This window comes from Fusarium musae, chromosome 7 (genome assembly GCF_019915245.1).
Source record: "Fusarium musae strain F31 chromosome 7, whole genome shotgun sequence".
In the NCBI taxonomy this organism is placed as follows: domain Eukaryota; kingdom Fungi; phylum Ascomycota; class Sordariomycetes; order Hypocreales; family Nectriaceae; genus Fusarium; species Fusarium musae.
The window spans coordinates 561,256-578,200 of NC_058393.1; the positions used below are offsets into that span (position 1 = coordinate 561,256).

At 48.7% G+C, this 16,945-nt stretch overlaps 6 protein-coding genes and 1 non-coding gene across 7 annotated transcripts; 5 read left to right on the forward strand and 2 right to left on the reverse strand.

The window, feature by feature from the left end:
• Nucleotides 1-2,477: 2,477 nt before the first annotated feature.
• J7337_009356 (uncharacterized protein) lies at nt 2,478-3,407 on the forward strand (the record flags this gene model as incomplete). Its single annotated transcript, XM_044826955.1, has 1 exon — nt 2,478-3,407. One exon carries the CDS (start codon nt 2,478-2,480, stop codon nt 3,405-3,407), a length of 930 nt encoding a protein of 309 aa, XP_044677549.1.
• A 458-nt stretch (nt 3,408-3,865) lies between these two features.
• J7337_009357 lies at nt 3,866-3,937 on the reverse strand. Its single transcript has one exon. It is a non-coding gene; the product is annotated as a tRNA-Thr (tRNA).
• Nucleotides 3,938-4,440: 503 nt separating this feature from the next.
• Nucleotides 4,441-5,484, forward strand: J7337_009358 (uncharacterized protein; the record flags this gene model as incomplete). Its single annotated transcript, XM_044826956.1, has 3 exons — nt 4,441-4,700; nt 4,747-4,864; nt 4,909-5,484. 3 exons carry the CDS (start codon nt 4,441-4,443, stop codon nt 5,482-5,484), a joined length of 954 nt encoding a protein of 317 aa, XP_044677550.1.
• A 257-nt stretch (nt 5,485-5,741) lies between these two features.
• J7337_009359 (uncharacterized protein) lies at nt 5,742-6,778 on the forward strand (the record flags this gene model as incomplete). Its single annotated transcript, XM_044826957.1, has 4 exons — nt 5,742-5,809; nt 5,865-5,984; nt 6,034-6,399; nt 6,442-6,778. 4 exons carry the CDS (start codon nt 5,742-5,744, stop codon nt 6,776-6,778), a joined length of 891 nt encoding a protein of 296 aa, XP_044677551.1.
• Nucleotides 6,779-7,618: 840 nt separating this feature from the next.
• On the forward strand, nt 7,619-10,110 carry J7337_009360 (uncharacterized protein; the record flags this gene model as incomplete). The annotated part of the gene is made up of 5 exons (XM_044826958.1): nt 7,619-8,097; nt 8,147-8,344; nt 8,392-8,571; nt 8,623-8,736; nt 8,787-10,110. The coding sequence occupies 5 exons, from the start codon at nt 7,619-7,621 to the stop codon at nt 10,108-10,110; spliced, it is 2,295 nt and encodes a 764-aa protein (XP_044677552.1).
• Nucleotides 10,111-10,227: 117 nt separating this feature from the next.
• J7337_009361 (uncharacterized protein) lies at nt 10,228-11,583 on the reverse strand (the record flags this gene model as incomplete). The annotated part of the gene is made up of 1 exon (XM_044826959.1): nt 10,228-11,583. One exon carries the CDS (start codon nt 11,581-11,583, stop codon nt 10,228-10,230), a length of 1,356 nt encoding a protein of 451 aa, XP_044677553.1.
• Nucleotides 11,584-12,313: 730 nt separating this feature from the next.
• J7337_009362 (uncharacterized protein) lies at nt 12,314-13,312 on the forward strand (the record flags this gene model as incomplete). The annotated part of the gene is made up of 1 exon (XM_044826960.1): nt 12,314-13,312. One exon carries the CDS (start codon nt 12,314-12,316, stop codon nt 13,310-13,312), a length of 999 nt encoding a protein of 332 aa, XP_044677554.1.
• Between the last annotated feature and the right edge of the window lie 3,633 nt (nt 13,313-16,945).

Here is a 16,945-nt window from a genome sequence, read left to right on the forward strand (position 1 = left end):
ATCGGTGTTTGCGTAGACTTCACTCACTTCAGGCTGTGTATCAGATCAGGTAGACTAAAACACACACACAGCTTCTCGGTCTATCACTGCTTGATTCGGAGCCGTTTTGATGGCGTCAGTCGGTTAAACCCTAGATGGCAGTTGACCAAGCCCTCTTTGAGAAGGATTCATCATGTTTACATCTCATTTGTTGGTGATATTTTCCGTGACACTTGCTGAAGCCCCTGAGTGGGAAGAATAGTGGTCCCTGCATCCGTCCATATCGGTCCAGGCTTGTCCAGGGGATAGAAGGATACAGAGTTCGGCTCAGGTTCAGGGGTGATGCAAGTCAGACGCCCCCTGACCTGGACCTGGACCTGAGCTGAGTGATTGATCCTGGGGGTTAATCGGCCACTCTCCCGTCGACGATCTCTTCTGTAAACAAGTCAGCATGTCTCAGCCTGTAAATGGAATGTCTGACATAGATAGTGTCGAGACATTCTTCACGTCAAGGTATTTTCGTCATTCACGACCAAGACACAACATCACATACTCTCTGGCCTCTCATCCCCTCCCCTCACTCTTCATCCTTCTTAGATCCATCGTGGCCTGTCACTCTCCGCTAGCACCCTCCACTCCAAACATGGTTGCATGGATCCCTTCCTCTCGTTCGTTGGCGTCATCCACCCCTGCCCCCCCCCAAAACCAAAACCAAGCATCTTGTCTGTTTTAGGCCAAGGACGATATGTAACTTATCCTTTTCCTTCCAAAGAAGCTTCTCAAACCAAACCAAACCAAACAGCGAGGAAATAAAACGAAAAGACCTCCCACCACATCCTCCTAAACTTTAAAGCCACAAGGACACAAACAGGTTCTGATTCAACGGGGCTTGCATTAGTCTCACGTTTTCACTTGGGCCGTTTTGATACGGTACATTCATCGCTTATAAGCGCCTGGTTTTCCCTGCTCTTTCGGCGCCTCGATTGCGCGTACCCTTTTTTCATTTCAGATCGGAATGCCAACATCTCATCTTTAAAACAGCGCTGAGGTGTCCCTTTGCCCTGATATCTCTCAAAACGTAGCGATTATCTTTTTGATGCCGACCTGCCGCATGGCAGGGCAAGGCGATCGTCATGGGCTTCTTTAGCAATATCTTTGCGCGAAAGAGTCAAAACAGGGCTTCGCTCAAGGGTCAAGCGTACAATTCGACTGTAGCTTCAATCCCACCAATTCAAGGTAACCTTGACCGCAGATATTTTGACTGAGCCCCTCTAACATCGTCAGGAACATACCCAGTCGCTGGAAATGGTCCAAACGTATTGGATCAGCTGCAGCGAGCAGCCAGAAAACGCAGCCAAGCCCAATTATCAACGGTATCACAAGATCCAACCGCGCCACCTCCCATGGTCCCCCGATTCAGAGGCCCATCTCCCTCGCGCCCAACAACAGCGCCAAACCAAGCCAACAGCCTCCCATCCCGCCCACTCTCCCTCTCACGAAGCATCCGAAGCTCCAATTCAGCATGGAGTGTTCCAGAGCGACAAACACGAGGTCGCGAACGACCACCGCCCGTACCGTCAATCCCAACGCACCATCGTCGCGAGAGCTCGGCAGATTCAGCGCATGATAAGCGGAATTCGTTTATAGATATTCTCGATGCGCAGGGGGAGTTGAGGCCCTCGAATTTTAGATCAAGGGTGGCTGCTTCGGGGGCGAGGGAGTATGGGGAGGATGTTGCAGAGAGGAATATTGGCGAAAATGGCATGAACCTCAATAGTGCTGCTGCAAAGGCGTTTTATCGACTTTCTGGGGGGAGGGAGCTGCAGTCGTTTGGGTATGAGGAAGAAGAGGATGATTCTGCGCCGGCGCCGGGCGTTCCGCATGGTGATCTGGGGACGATACGGGAGGCTTGGTCAAGACCGTCGAGTTCATCAGCTTGGAGATCATTTTCGGGATCAATTGGGAACGATCTGCTAAGATCAGGGAAGACACAACGACGAGAATCGCAATCGAATCTCAACCCAGGAACATTATCGATGCGGGATCGGAGAAGGTCCTTCAATGCATTCGCTTCTCCATCAGAACCCGAAACTCAACCTCGCAAGCCTCGACCTATGAGTCTCCATCCTTCACTATCCAGTGAGTTGACATACGAGACGTCATCTTCACCACCGCCACTTCAAAGATCTAGACCAAAGACGAGTGAAGGTCGGAGTCGAGGAAGGAGTTTTGGCCGTGTTGAGATTGATACAGTGGACGAGGCGTTTGATGAAGCTGCGCCGTGTCCGATTATCCCAGCGCAGTTCAGACCAGACAAGCGGGCAAGTGTATACCTTGAACCAAACTACCGATATGACCGGATTGATGTCCATCATCCTCGTCCAGCATCATGTCATGGAGGATCAACTCTTTCATCTTATCCGCGAAGCGAACTGTCACAACCTTCGCGCCCATCGAGCTCTTCATCAATCGACAAACCATTTCCTCGATCTCGCACCATGGCCAGCGTTGCTCTACGGAACCAACGTCTGGATGATATAAACGAACACATCCCAGTGCGGACATCTTCTCTAAACGTCAATTCACAAGCAAACATCACTCCTACAACACAGTCATCTGGGTTCTCAAGCATCCAATACCCCGCTGGGCATCACACGCCAAGCACATCTATCGATGCATCTCTGCCACCTTCAATCAAGATGCGTCCTGATCATGAGCAGAGCGCTGCGGCTAGTCAAAACACTCAGCATAACTCACCTGGTGACGACTATTCCGCCGAGACGCTTGTTCCATCACGGATGGATGTGGAACAACATCTCGGCCATCCCATAACAACCGGCCACGACATGGATCTGTACCTCTCCGATGCAAGCGAAGACTCAATAGACTCCTTCGTCGCATGGAAAGAGAAGCGTTGCGACGGCGAAGGACTCCTTATGAAGGACCACTACGGCATGTCAGGCGACGGTCTCCCAGGCATATACGAACCCCTCCCCATCCTCAAAGCACCCGCCTCACCACCCCCAATCCCCATAATCCCCCCTTCACCAATCTCCAAACGTCCCAAAACACCAAAAAGCCCAAAGAGTCCTCGCCCACGAAGCAACAAGTCCACACCCCGCCGCGCCCGCCAATCCCGCAGCCGCACAACTACACCCCGTCGAAAACGCCAAGTCTCTACCTCTGAAGACCAAGACTCCGATTCATTCTGGGAGAGCGATGCGCCCGTCGCACCAGGCTTTGTGTCCCTCGCTGATTTGGGCATTGATCTTCGTGAAATAGGGTGGGATCAGTATGGGCTTACGGAGGCGGATGATGCAAAGGTTGATATACAGACTGCGATTAAACTGCGCAGGGCGATGGAGATGAGGAAGAAGCAGAAGGAGAGGGTTGAGGATGAGGGGTGTGCGGCGGATGTGGAGGACTAATGAAGATATGAAGGAAGCATGGAGTTTGGGATAGGGATAGGATACTACGGTATGAAGGATTTCTTTTGTATTATGATTTGGGCGTTGATATACGGAGGCATTGTTTGGTCATGGATGATGGGTTAGCATAACGATGGATACCAATGCGCATTGTTTCTTTGTTCAATTACTTGCATGCTTCGATGTGATGTCTTCGTTACTCGAATGCGATAATACCGCAGAATTCTCTCTCATCAACTCAATTGACGGAACCGAGTAGTCCCATGAGAATCACCCTTCTCCGTCATGCAATCACCCGAAGTCACAATAAGGCCTGCGCAATCATCTCGTCCCGTCTCGATTTGCGCATCCAAAAAGGGAAATTATCCCAAAAAGGAAACTTTTTATTTCAACGACGAAGAGTCATTACAAAAAGATCATGATGAGTTGTGATAATACGCAAAAGTAATAGATCGAATTGCCCCGTACTGGAATCGAACCAGTGATCTTCGCATTACGAGTGCGACGCCTTACCACTTGGCCAAGAGGGCTGGATGAGTTGTTAAACGCTAATGAGTTAAACAACAATATGTTTACTCGATGAGTCGCTTTGTGGGCGTGGTGTGAAACAGGGACAGAAGAACAGCCAGATAGCATGGACCAGGATTTACATATTCGTAGCTTGACCCCCCCTGCGCAATATGGTGAACGAGCTCCGTATTGCATTCCGGCGGCGATGGCCGGAGGGTCCCCACAAATCCGGCGACCGGGCTCCGACCTGGACGGGGTGTCATTTTCTAGCCGGATACTGAGACCACACTGTCGCTGTATTATCAGTAATATTGTCCATGATAACACCTCGGTAAATGAATGATATGACGCAAACCTGGAGTTCATGTTGCAGTCTCAGCAACTCACCGGTGCATCATGATGATATCATGCTACAACGTGATGGTTTAAGAAACCACCGAAGCCATGTTGCGCAAGCTTGAGACATCACACGAATAATCTTATCAGAGACTTAAGAAGCACGACTGTCGTCACAACTACTATAATGTCGCATGTCAGCTTGTTCAAAGTCACCCGCCCAGCATGGCGAGCTTCAACCGCAATCCCCAAGGCCGCTACCAGGCCCTTCTCAGTGTCCTCTCGACTTGGGACTCCTCCAATCCTGCTGGAAGACAAGGACAAAGGCTTCGGGTTTATTCGTCACAACAGTCGCCCACCAAAGCCGAGGTCTGTTGGAGTTACTGAGATTCGGGGACCGTATTACTCTGTGATGGGGAAGCGGTATCTGCAGGATGTCCTTGAGACGTGAGTTCGCCCACATCATGGAATGTTTAGACACTGACATACAAAGGATGGGCCTCCATGTCGACGGACTCAAGTTCGCCGGTGGTTCGTTCTCCCTGTTCCCAGAGGACAAGCTCAAGGAGCTCATCAATCTCGCTCACGAGTACAACGTCTACGTCTCTACTGTAAGTCTCTTCGCCTATCTCAAGCATTACTAACCATAATTTAGGGTGGATGGATGGAACACGTCCTTCTCCAATCCGACCCCGCCTGGGCCGTAGACCAATATCTCAAAAAGTGCAAACAACTCGGCTTCGACGTTATCGAGATCTCATCAGGCTTCCTCTCCATCCCCCAAGACGACTGGCTCCGCATCGTCGACAAAGTCCACTCCGCCGGTCTAATCGCCAAACCCGAATGCGGGATTCAATTCGGCGCTGGCGGCGACACAGAAGCTTCTGAGCTCTCATCCCTCGGAACATCTGACCCCTCCAAGATAATACACATGGGAAAGCGCTTTATCGACGCTGGAGTAGAGCGTATCATGATTGAGAGCGAGGGCATCACAGAGAATGTCAAGAGTTGGAGGACGGATGTGATTCAGCAGATTCTGAGGGAGTTGCCGCAGGAGAAGGTCATGTTTGAGGCGGCGGATCCAAAGGTGTTTAATTGGTATGTTAGAGAGTTTGGGACTGATGTTAATCTGTTTGTGGACCATTCGCAGATTGTGCAGTTGTCGTGTTTGAGGGAGGGAATCTGGGGACAATCCGATACGTTTGGATCGGTTGTCAATTACAGGCCTTGATGTTGTTTGGGCTTGGAGGATTTGTAGGTTTGTTGAGGTTGGACAAGCAATTGGCTCGTCTAAATCGTGATGCCATCATGATGCACCGAGTAACCCCGCGATGGGGCTGGACAATCTCGATGGATGCACTGCACACTGACATCATTGCTCTGAGATATAAATAACATGCCATGACCATTCAATTTCTTCATTCACTCACATTTGTTGAGAACCTGTAATAAGAGAATTGTATCAATTGACTGAATACTCTGTTCACAATGTCTCAAGCTGGTAAAGATGGTTCATTCGACCCTGTTCCTGAGGCTCAGGCACAGAAGCTTCCCGGGTACGCACGCCATCAATTGACCAGTCTCGAATGCCTTTCTGACAGTAGATCACAGAACTGAAAAGGCCATGAACCCTACAAGCGAGTCGACTAAGCTCGAAGGCAAGAATGAGTTCCACGAGTATAGAGCCGCCAACAAGCTCGAGGGTGCCAAAGCTCTCATCACAGGCGGAGAGTAAGCGCATGCCGTTGCTCACATAAAATCCCATCACTGATCCCTACAGCTCCGGTATTGGCCGTTCAGTAGCAGTCCTCTTCGCCCGCGAAGGCGCAGACGTAACAATCGTCTACCTCCCAGAAGAACAAGAAGACGCCGAGGAGACCAAGCGTATGGTCGAGAAAGAAGGCCACAAATGTCTTCTCTTCGCCGGAAATCTCATGGACAACGAGACCTGCAAGAATGCAGTCCAGAAACACGTTGATGAGTATGGCAAGATTGATGTCTTGGTGAATAATGCTGGAAAGCAGTTCATGTGTGAGGATTTCAAGGACATTGATCTGGATGATGTGGAGAGTACTTTCCGGAGCAATATTCTTCAGATCTTTGCTATGACCAAGTATGCACTTCATCATATGGAAAAGGGTGGCTCGTAAGTATTCACCTCATTGTGTGAGCTTGACTAACAGGGTAGGATCATCAACTCAACGTCTACCGTTGCGTTCAGAGGAACAGCGCACATGGTAGACTATGCATCCACAAAAGGTGCCATCACTTCTTTCACTCAATCACTGTCCAAGCAGCTCGTCAAGAAGGGCATCAGAGTCAATGCTGTGGCGCCAGGACCAGTGCATACGCCTCTGCAGCCCGCTTCTCGACCGGCGGAGCAGATGGAGGGATTTGGCAAGAATTCGCAGCTGGGAAGAGTTGGACAGCCGAGTGAGATCGCGCCGAGTTATGTTTTCTTGGCTTCGAAGGATGCGACGTTGTTCCATGGTCAGGTCCTCCACGCTTATCCGCTTGGTGACTAGAGGCTGTATGATGTACAGTATAGTTCAGTAGTTGAAGTAAATAATATGATGTTTCGGAATGTGATTGAGATTGATAGAGCTAGTTGCTGAAAAGGCAGATGGTGTTGCGTGCCATCTTGTCAGATGCTTCAACCGCAACCAATATGTAAGCCTCTACCATCATCGATATGCTGAGCTGAAAGTGCGTTGAACTTAAGACCATTCTAATGTAAATCTTATGCCACTGCTGACCATACTCCAAAATTCGCTTCAGTCAGAGAATGCAACATAAGCCACGGCCGTCCCGATGTCTGCATGTCTAAACAGGACAGGCATCCCCCTCAATTCTCAGCCTCAACAGTCTAATGCACTCGAGACGAAGCATCATCACTAACCCCAACATAAGACACAATAGCCATATCAGTCGTTAGTCGCCAATAGTCTCATACCAGCCAGCCACGTTTGGACAGCATCCAATTATTTTGTGAGCTGGAGGGCCGTTGGTTCGTATTGATGCCGCTAGGAACGGCTACGGCCCGTGAGATCTGGTGTTCTAGGCTTGAATGGAACGCACTGGTAGGAAGACGCGCAGTCATCTGCGGGGAAACTTCATCACGGTATGCGACGAGAGTCTCAATTGGAGCAGGGTTTGCTAGAAGATAATCGATTTATCGTTTGTTATCACATTGCTTGGCTCAGCTAGCCACTTTGCTGGTGCTGTGATGGAGCTTTCCGGATGGGAACCTCCATGGCCAGGCTAGCTGGCAATAGTTCTGCATAAATAGAACACAAGTCCCCAGCAAACAAGACTGTCTTTCTCAAACGAAACAGCCCGTCTGCGACTGCTAATTTGTCTTCATCATGTCTCTCCCAGCTGAAGAACATCACCTCCATACCCGTGCCTTCAAGCACATGTGGGCACGACACGTCGCCCAAAAAGGCTTCGAAGACGATGTTCAAGCCGCTGCCAAGCGCGTCATCCAAGCCCAACAAGAGCATCCTGAGCTTTTCCCAAAGAAAGTACACGAAGATGAAGGTGTCAGTAAGATTCTTGACAAGACCCAGAAGCTCACTGGTGTTGGCTTCGTCCCCAGGAAGTCCAACCATCTTGAGATTGGTATCATCGGCGCTGGTGTCGCTGGATTTTTCACTGCCATGGTATTCGACTGGCTGAATGAGCAGTGCGAAAAGGAGGGACTGAAGATTGAGTACGACATCATGGAGGCTGCAAAGATGAACAGGCTGGGAGGAAGGCTGTATACGCATCGGTTTTCGCATGGTGAGCATGATTACTATGATGTTGGAGCGATGCGATTCCCCAACAACACTATCATGAAGAGGTAAGTCTCTCAAGGGATCTTCGGTGTCGCGATCGCTGACATGCCGCAGGACCTTCCAGTTGTTCAATTACATCGGCCTCAAGCCAGGAAAAGGCGGATTGATCCCATACTACATCGGAGATGAGGACAATGTCTGCCCGACATACTTCAATGATGTTTCCGGTGTCGGAAATGTCTGGACGGCTGAAGCGAATGACCCATTCAAGTTCAATGAGGGTCTTCCTGATAAAGCCAAGATCCCCGTTCAGTGCGTCAACTTATTCCATTCGTGGCAGGTCACTAACAGTAACATAGCCTACTCCAAGTGAACCCTTCAGACCTAGTCAGTGAGGCTTTGGATGACTTCATCAAGGTGGCTGTAGAGAAGTTCAGGAAAGCCGTTGATGAGAATGATGAAAAGGGACCCGAGACAACCAAGCTTTGGGCCCTCCTGATGGAGGCTGATAAGCTTAGCACTCGTCAGTTCCTCTCTTCGTGAGTTCCCAGAGCACCAGTGGAGACTGTAGTATACTGACGCCGTGTTAGGGGAGACGGTGACAGAAAGAAGAGGGAGGGCAAACCCAAGGACAATTCTGGTCCCATTCCCGAGGGCCCGGGGTACAACTACAACACCATTGAGTGGCTCGAGTCTGCCACATAGTGAGTGGCCCCAAGATTCCCTGGTAGATATCTGTACTGACACTCCACAGTGGCACTGGCTGGTACGACCAGTCCCTCACAGAATGCGTTCTTGAAGAACTCGACTTCGCAACTCCCAAACCAATCGATGGCCAACCCAACAACTACTGGTGGTGTATCGACGGAGGCGCCCAAACCATCGCGCACCGTATGGCAAAAATGATCAAACAGCCCGTCCAATACAACAGCCAAGTTGTCGCCATAGACGCGCAGGTTGAAGAGCGCAAGAAGCGCAAGCCCAAGGACTTTACGTCGATGAAACTCCGCATCAACAAAAACCAGGTTGTCAAGGAAAAGGAGTACTTTGCTGTGTTCAATAGCACAACGCTCGGTGCTCTTCAAAGAATGGATCTCAAGGATGCGGGCCTTCTCTGGGGCACCAAGCAAGCTATTCGGGCTTTGGGATATGGTGCTTCGTGCAAGGTTGGTATCAAGTTTGAGACGGCGTGGTGGCAGAAGCCTCCGTTCAACATCAAGAAGGGTGGTATTGCGCATACTGATCTTCCTCTTCGGGTTTGTGTGTATCCGTCCTACAACATTGAGTCAAACGAGGGCCAGGATTGGGACCCTAACAAGCCTGCTGTGCTTCTGTGCTCGTACACCTGGGGTCAGGATGCACAGCGCATTGGATCTCTGATCTCACCCGAGACGCCCAAGAATGAAGAGCAGCTCCTCTCTGTGCTTCTTCACGATCTTGCGCTGCTACACTCAAAGCAGAGCGACTACACATACGATCAGCTTCTCGCTCTTCTCAAGGATCAGTATCAGGACCATCATGCGTATGATTGGTACAGAGACGAGAACATGTCTGGTGCTTTTGCATACTTCGGCCCGAGCCAGTTCTCCAACATGTGGTCAGAGATCATTAAGCCCAACGCCTACGGTCAACTGTATCTCATCGGCGAAGCCTCCTCTTCCCACCACGCATGGATTGTCGGCGCCCTCGAGAGTGTCATCCGCGCAGTATATCTGATGTTTGAAGGTCTTCAAAAGCAAGAACCCGACAATGAAGCTTACAAGAAAGCCATTGAGCTTTTGAGTAAAGAACCCGATACTCCCAAAGAAGGCGGTGATGTCTTTGGTGGATTTCCGGATGACAAGCCTCAAGAGCCGCAGAAGCTACCATCTGGTCTTCCGTTCCACCCGTTGCCGGAGGAGATGCCCAAGAGACAACTGGATGCTGATCGTGATGCAAAGTTGGTGAGGGATCCGTTGGAGGATGTCAAGTTTGGTGATGAGGTTTCGCTTCTGTTCTCGAGTGCTATGATCACGTTGAGTTTGATTGAGAGTTTCTTTGAGTTGCAGGTCGATGAGGCCAAGGACAAGCCCCAGTAAGCATGGAGAATTGAAAGATGCCGAGAAATTGACAGGACTTTTTGAGTGCCACTTTGACCAACAGAATGAGCTTGAGGTAGTGAAGGTCTGCCGAAATTCTTTAATTCGTAAGATTCATCACCATAAATCGGAATTATCGTCACTCCAATCCTCGCCATCGTCGTCATCAACCCATTCATCATCGTCCTCTTCATCCTGTCCCTCCTCAAACATTATTGGTGGAGTAAAAGGCTGGCTCTTGTTCTCAACTTCACTCCAAATCGTACCTCTCAAAGCGTGATCCCTGATCCAATCCTGACATGAGGCAATGGGCCCCCTTCTTCTTGATCTTCTATCGTATCTTTCATGCGTAGCCACGGTTGAAACAGTGATTTTGTTGTCAGGGTCAACTTCTTGCCAGTGAGGTATCTTGTTACTGAAGTCATATAGGTAGGGCGGCCAGTCGCAGAAAGCCATTGAGATCTTGGGCCCTTTATATACTGAACCGTCATCCTTCGTTTCTCGGAGGTTGATTTTGGCCCAGGCCACCGCCCACTCTCCTTTGACATCATCTGCGAGATCAGGCCGCACGAAAACAGCCGTATCTAATTGGGGACACGAGGCCATATCTTCGAAGAATGTATCCGCAGCCATGACGTTGTACAGACATAAACGTCTCAGTTTCGGCCATTTGATAAAGACATGGGGTTGTATAACTTCAGTATCCGTATCAACGTATAATTCGTCTTTAACACTGATAAGTTCTTCGATGTTGACCAGAGCCTCGAACCCTTGTCTGAGGGGCTCCAAGATGTCTTTGTTTTGTGTAGGACTTAAATCTCTCAAGGGCATATCCACGATGATGGTCTTGAGGACTGGTGCAAGAGTAATGAGAACATCTTTGAGAATGTGGATCGTTCGAAGGTCCTGCATTGGTGCGTCTCTCCAATTATGCGTTGAGTATACAGAATATCCATCATCCACAGGAGTTCTTGAATGAGGTGCGCGATCACTCCCGGTTTGTGATCCATCAGTCCATTCTTCACTTTGATCACTTTCCATGTCACTGTCCGAGCCGTCGCTCATACGGCCAGGCTTCTCCTTACCGCGACGAACAGACGGGGCGACGGCCTCATAAGTGGAAGCAGTATCAAACTTGTAATGTAATGGGCTGAGATATAGTCTCGTCGAGCCATAGGCTTCACACGGTGATTGCCCGGTGACTGGGCTCTTTTGCGAGATGTATCGTCTAAATCTGCGAAGTTTTGACTTTGTATCTATGTAGAGACAGTTTTGCCAGATGAGTTTGCTAGCAGTGGGATGTATTGCTTTGCACACCGTCGTCAAAGACACGAGTGTTTTCGTGATAGGATGTGATGCGGGGAGGATCGGTCGCGTCGCATCATTTTGAGGGAGCAGATTCTCAACAATCAACAAAATAACTTCGATTGGAAGTTTGGTGCCACCAGCAGAGAATGTGTGTTCAGCTTCCATGTTGGATATTTGTCGGGGTGACAATACTGGATTGTTGTCCCTTGATTGATGCGGTCTGCTGTTGCCTTACGCGCTAAGGTTATTCTACTAACCGACAGGCAACTCGCTTAAATTGCCCCGATACGGGAATGCGCCTCAACAAACCGATTCTTACTGGTGTCAATCATAAACTGCTCAAAATTAACATACAGTCCGTTTATGCGCTTGATTAGGATTTTGCTTTTATGTAACCAGAGACTGGAGGTTGAGCAAAGTGACTGATTCTTATCGTCTCAAGTGTCTACATAGGTTGGTTGTCAGATAAGAATGGCCTAGATTTGATAAAGCTTACACCTAGATTCCTCTGAAGCATCCCCTAGGTTTAGGCGAGCTTCACCATTCCGATGATATCTCATCTAGACACCTTAATATTCGCCAAACAGACAAAAACCTGTAGGGGTATCCTGTCTGTTTGTCATTAGCAATGAGGTGCCGTGAGTACTGTTGGGCTCAAGTACTGCCTTCTTCGTTGCCTAGCTGGCAAAAACCTCCAACAAAGCCATCTCTTATCCTATCTTTGTATGCTGCCTTACATGCGAGTGCTTGTTTGAACAATCAGAGAGTCTTCTAGAGCTCATCATGGGCTATATAATCCCCCCCTTCTTCCCATCAGTTAGAAGAACTCAAGCCATTTCTTTAATCTCATAGTTGACACTCAAGAAACCTCAACTTTCTGCGAACAGGCAACAGAATGGCGGACCCTTCAACCTACACTGTTGGGTGGATCTGCGCCTTGACAACAGAGCTAGTTGCGGCGAGGAGCTTCTTCGATGAAGAATACGAAGTGGCACTGGAAGCACAAGCTCCTGGAGACAACAACAGTTATTCGTTCGGGAGAATGGGGACGCATGACGTTGTCGTGGCATGTTTACCCAGAGCCGAGTACGGAATAGCCCCAGCTGCATCTGTAGCCAGAGACATGTTACGAACCTTTCCAAATATTCGAGTTGGGCTTATGGTCGGCATTGGTGGCGGTGCCCCGAGCCCCGAGCATGACATTCGTCTTGGTGATGTCGTAGTCAGTGTCCCCTCGGGAGCCAAAGGAGGAGTTCTTCATCACAACCGCGGCAAGACAGTACAGGAGCAGGAGTTCCAATTGACTGGATCATTGAATCAGCCACCCCAATTCCTTTTGACTGCTGTCGGGTCACTAGAAGCGGATTACGAAGCTCAAGGCCATGAACTGAACGAAAGAATCGAAGAAGCACTCAGTAAACGACCTCGCCTCAAGAAACGGTATGCTCGTCCCTCAGCAGAGACAGATCGGCTCTATGAAGCAAGCCACATTCATAGAGAATCCCCAACATCTACAGCATGCAAAGACAACTGTGGCGAAGAAAACTTCATCGCTCGAGAGGCCCGAGGTGATGGTGATGATGACCCAATGATCCATTATGGTCTCATTGCCAGCTCTGACAAGCTCATGAAGGATGCAACTGTACGGGACAATCTGGCAAAGGAAGAGGGCGTACTGTGCTTTGAGATGGAAGCAGCTGGCTTGATGAATCACTTCCCCTGTCTGATTATCCGCGGGATCTGCGACTATGCCGACTCTCACAAGAACAAAGAATGGCAAGGCTTTGCGGCAATGACTGCTGCAGCTTATGCGAAGGAGTTGCTTCAGAAGATTCTACCAACCAACATACAACACCAGAAGCCTCTTGCGGAAGTACTCGGCGAAAGTGAGTAACCATTCGAGGTTAGGGTATAGGATTTACTAAACAACTACATAGTCAAAGAGAACCTGCACAATATTGTAACGAGTGTGAAAGAAACAAACGACACTGTGACCACTATACATGCAGATAGTAGGCGCCTGGAGATAGAGCGCTGGCTTAAGCCACCGAATTTCTCAACCAATGTTAACAAAGCCAAAAGGCGTCGCAATGAAGGTTCTGGGCAGTGGTTCATTGAAAGCCCGGCCTATCAAGAATTCAAGGCTGGTTTACGCCAGCATCTATGGCTCCATGGCTGGGCTGGTTGCGGGAAAACGGTCCTTAGCTCTCGGGTTTTCGATGACCTCAAAGATACAAGTGGCATTATTACACTAGCACACTACTTCGATTTCAACGATGCTGAAAAACAATCTCTCAATGGACTTTTACGGTCACTAGCATTCCAACTATATCAATATGGGGGGGAAGCTGCAGCAGCAAAGCTCCATGGGCTATTCAGATCATGTGGAAGTGGATCGAATGAACCGGATGAGTTGCAACTAGAATCATGTATTACGTATATGTTGAAGAATACTGATAATCGTGTGTTCATCTTGATCGATGCATTGGATGAGAGTACATCAAGAAACTCCCTTCTCACATGGATCGGACGACTCACAGCAGAAAACGCGGGATTCCTCTTAACGGCCAGACCAGAAGACGAAATCCAAGCTCAAATAGTTCGTTTTATTGGTGAAGAGAACTGCCTCAGCCTGGATAAGCGTGCGGTGAACAGTGACATAAAGTCCTACGTTCTTTCGCTCCTCAATACACACCCGAAATTCACGGAGAAAGGGTTGAGTGAAGAGTTACGGAACAAAATCTGTACCAAGATCGGAGAGGGAGCAGACGGAATGTATGATCCTTGATATGTGGACAAAAACGATGAAATAAGAATACTAACGTTGTATTTAGGTTTCGCTGGGCAGCTTGTCAGATGGATGCTCTCGAGGCTTGTCTAACTCCTAATGCTGTCCATCAAGCTCTTATGTCTCTACCACGTGATTTGTATGAGACCTACGATCGCATGCTAGGAGCTATTCCTCATCAGAAAAGCGACTGCATTCGCTTGCTGCAGTTTATATTAAATTCTGAACAACCTCTAAGCCCGGCTGAGGCTGTTGAGATTTTGGCTATACGCTCAAACTCACAAGACCGGGTTACCTTTGAACCTGAAAACAGGCTTTTCATCCCCTCTAATATCGTGAGGTATTGCCCTGGTATGATATCCATAGTCACAGTAGTCAGGCTCGACCCGCATGGGAGAGAATTGGTCGAAGAAGAAGTACATCTCACTCACTTTTCTGTCAAAGAGTTTCTGGAACAAAAAAACACTTTCTGCCCATTGAACGCTGCGATTGCTATCACACAGACCTCACTCGCCTACTTGAGAGATATCAATGGGCCATTCTATCGTATGTGCGTCGACTTTCCCTTGGCCACACGTGCAGCAGACACATGGACTCGATTTGCAAGCAGAGCACAGTCTGACGAAAAGATTGTTGAAATCACAGCCAAATTTTTGCTGGGTACGGAAAACTTCTTGAAGTGTTACCGAATCTCCACGTCGGATGTTGACTGGTATCAAACTAGCGGGCCACGAACTCATCCCATACCATTTTACAAGAGGACATTGGGTGCCTATTGTCGAGAGGATTCAGGCTTATATTACGCCTGCAAGGGTGGGCTTCAAAAAACTGCCGTTTACATAATGAAACATGCACCATTGAACGTTCAAGCGGAACAAAAGGAAGCATCTTTGATAACTGCAATTCGAAGTAAACATCTGGAGTTGGTCAAAATATTGCTTGAGCATGGCGTTAACCCCGATGCATTACACTCGAAACTTGACAGAGTTTTGATTGAAGCCGGAGCCGATGCAAATATAGAGAGCACAGGCAAGGACTGCTGTAACGCCGCCCTGTGTGTTGCATCAGAACATGGCCACCAGGACATTGTAGAAGAACTACTAAAAGCTGGGGCACGTGTTGGACTACATGATTCTGTTCGGCTCGCGCTCGAAAATGGCCATGACTCAATAGTCGAGCTCCTTGCAGAAAGAGTGTGCGAAGTTAGACCCGTCTCCTGTGAATTATTCAAAAGCGCAGCCTCCCACGGCACAATCGAATTTGTCCAGCGGCTGTTGGATACTAAACCAGATGTTTTGTGCAAATCCAGAGCCCTCACGTCAGCGTGTAAGGCTGGGCGCCTTGAAGTTGCGCGGCTGCTCCTCTCTAATGGTGCGAAAGTAGATTATTACTCCCCCAAGCCAGAAGACTATCTTACTGTCAGGTATTACCGTACGTGGAATGAGCCTCTTATATTTAGGGAAAGTTCCCTTGTTCTTGCAGCAAAGTCGGGCAATGCGCATCTTGTGCGGATGCTAATCGATAATGCTTTTGGTCTAAGGAAAGAGTTTGACATCAGTAAGGAGTTCGAAGTTGCTACATCTATGTTCGTTAAAAGGGCCTTTATAAAAGCGTTGCAAGGTCATCATCAGACAGTTATAAGAACTCTTCTTGAAGCCACGAGGAGTCATGCTTACACTGATGAGTATGCTACTCTCAGGGCTGCATCTGAAGTACGAAATCTACATATCCTAAAGAACTTCTCAATTGTACTTCACCTGCGAGAATTTCTAGATTTCTTGGAGGTGATGAAACCCTTGCATGAATTATTACTCGGCGACCATAAGCATATTCTTCAGTCTTTGCTAAAGGAAGCCGGGTGGAGGTATTTACTAACTAAAGCGCCTCATAAGAGGGAGATCCGTGCACCTATCGAGGTCGCCGCTACAATTGGGAGTGCGGCCATTGTTTCGCAGCTTATTCAAGCAGGTGTTGACATTGGTCGGTCTCTCTACTACGCAATAGTTGAAGGGCATGAGCATGTCGTCCGACTATTATTAGACAAGAAAATTGATGTGAATTTGGCCACTGACATTGGAGGGCAAGGATTCTTGAGTAACCAATTACATGTTGCTTTGTGGCGCGCCAAGATCATAGGCAGCTCCATAGCACATATTCTACTGGATTACGGAGCAGATTGCAACTACGTCAAAGAGCGAGGCAGCCCTCCTCTTCATATAGCTGTTAAGAGTGGGAGATTTGATATCGTCGAAAGGTTACTGAATCTTGGAGGGAAAGTTAGTAAAGTGGATGATGAGGGTCGGACCCCTTTGCATGCCGCCTCAAATGAAGATATCATCCGTATCCTGTTAGAGGCGGGAGCCAATGCAAATGCAAGAGATGTAAAAGGCATGACACCTTTCCTCAAGGCAGCGTTGGAAGGAAATGTAGAGGGAATGAAACTTTTGCTTCGATATGGAGCTGATATGTCTGCCCTGACCGAGGATGGAGATACCGCTCTACACCTAGCTCTGAAGGCACCTCTCCCGATACGTCCAGCACAAGCGTTGGAAAAACGAATCAAGTTCTTACTTGATATTGGACTTGGTGTAAACGACAGAGGTAGATGGGGGTCAAGTCCCCTTCACAGAGCTTGTTTATTATCTCTCACCAACGTGGCCGCCCTATTAATCGAGAAAGGAGCCGATGTCAACGCAAAAGATAATGAAGGAATGTCCCCTTTTCGAATGGCGACCTGTG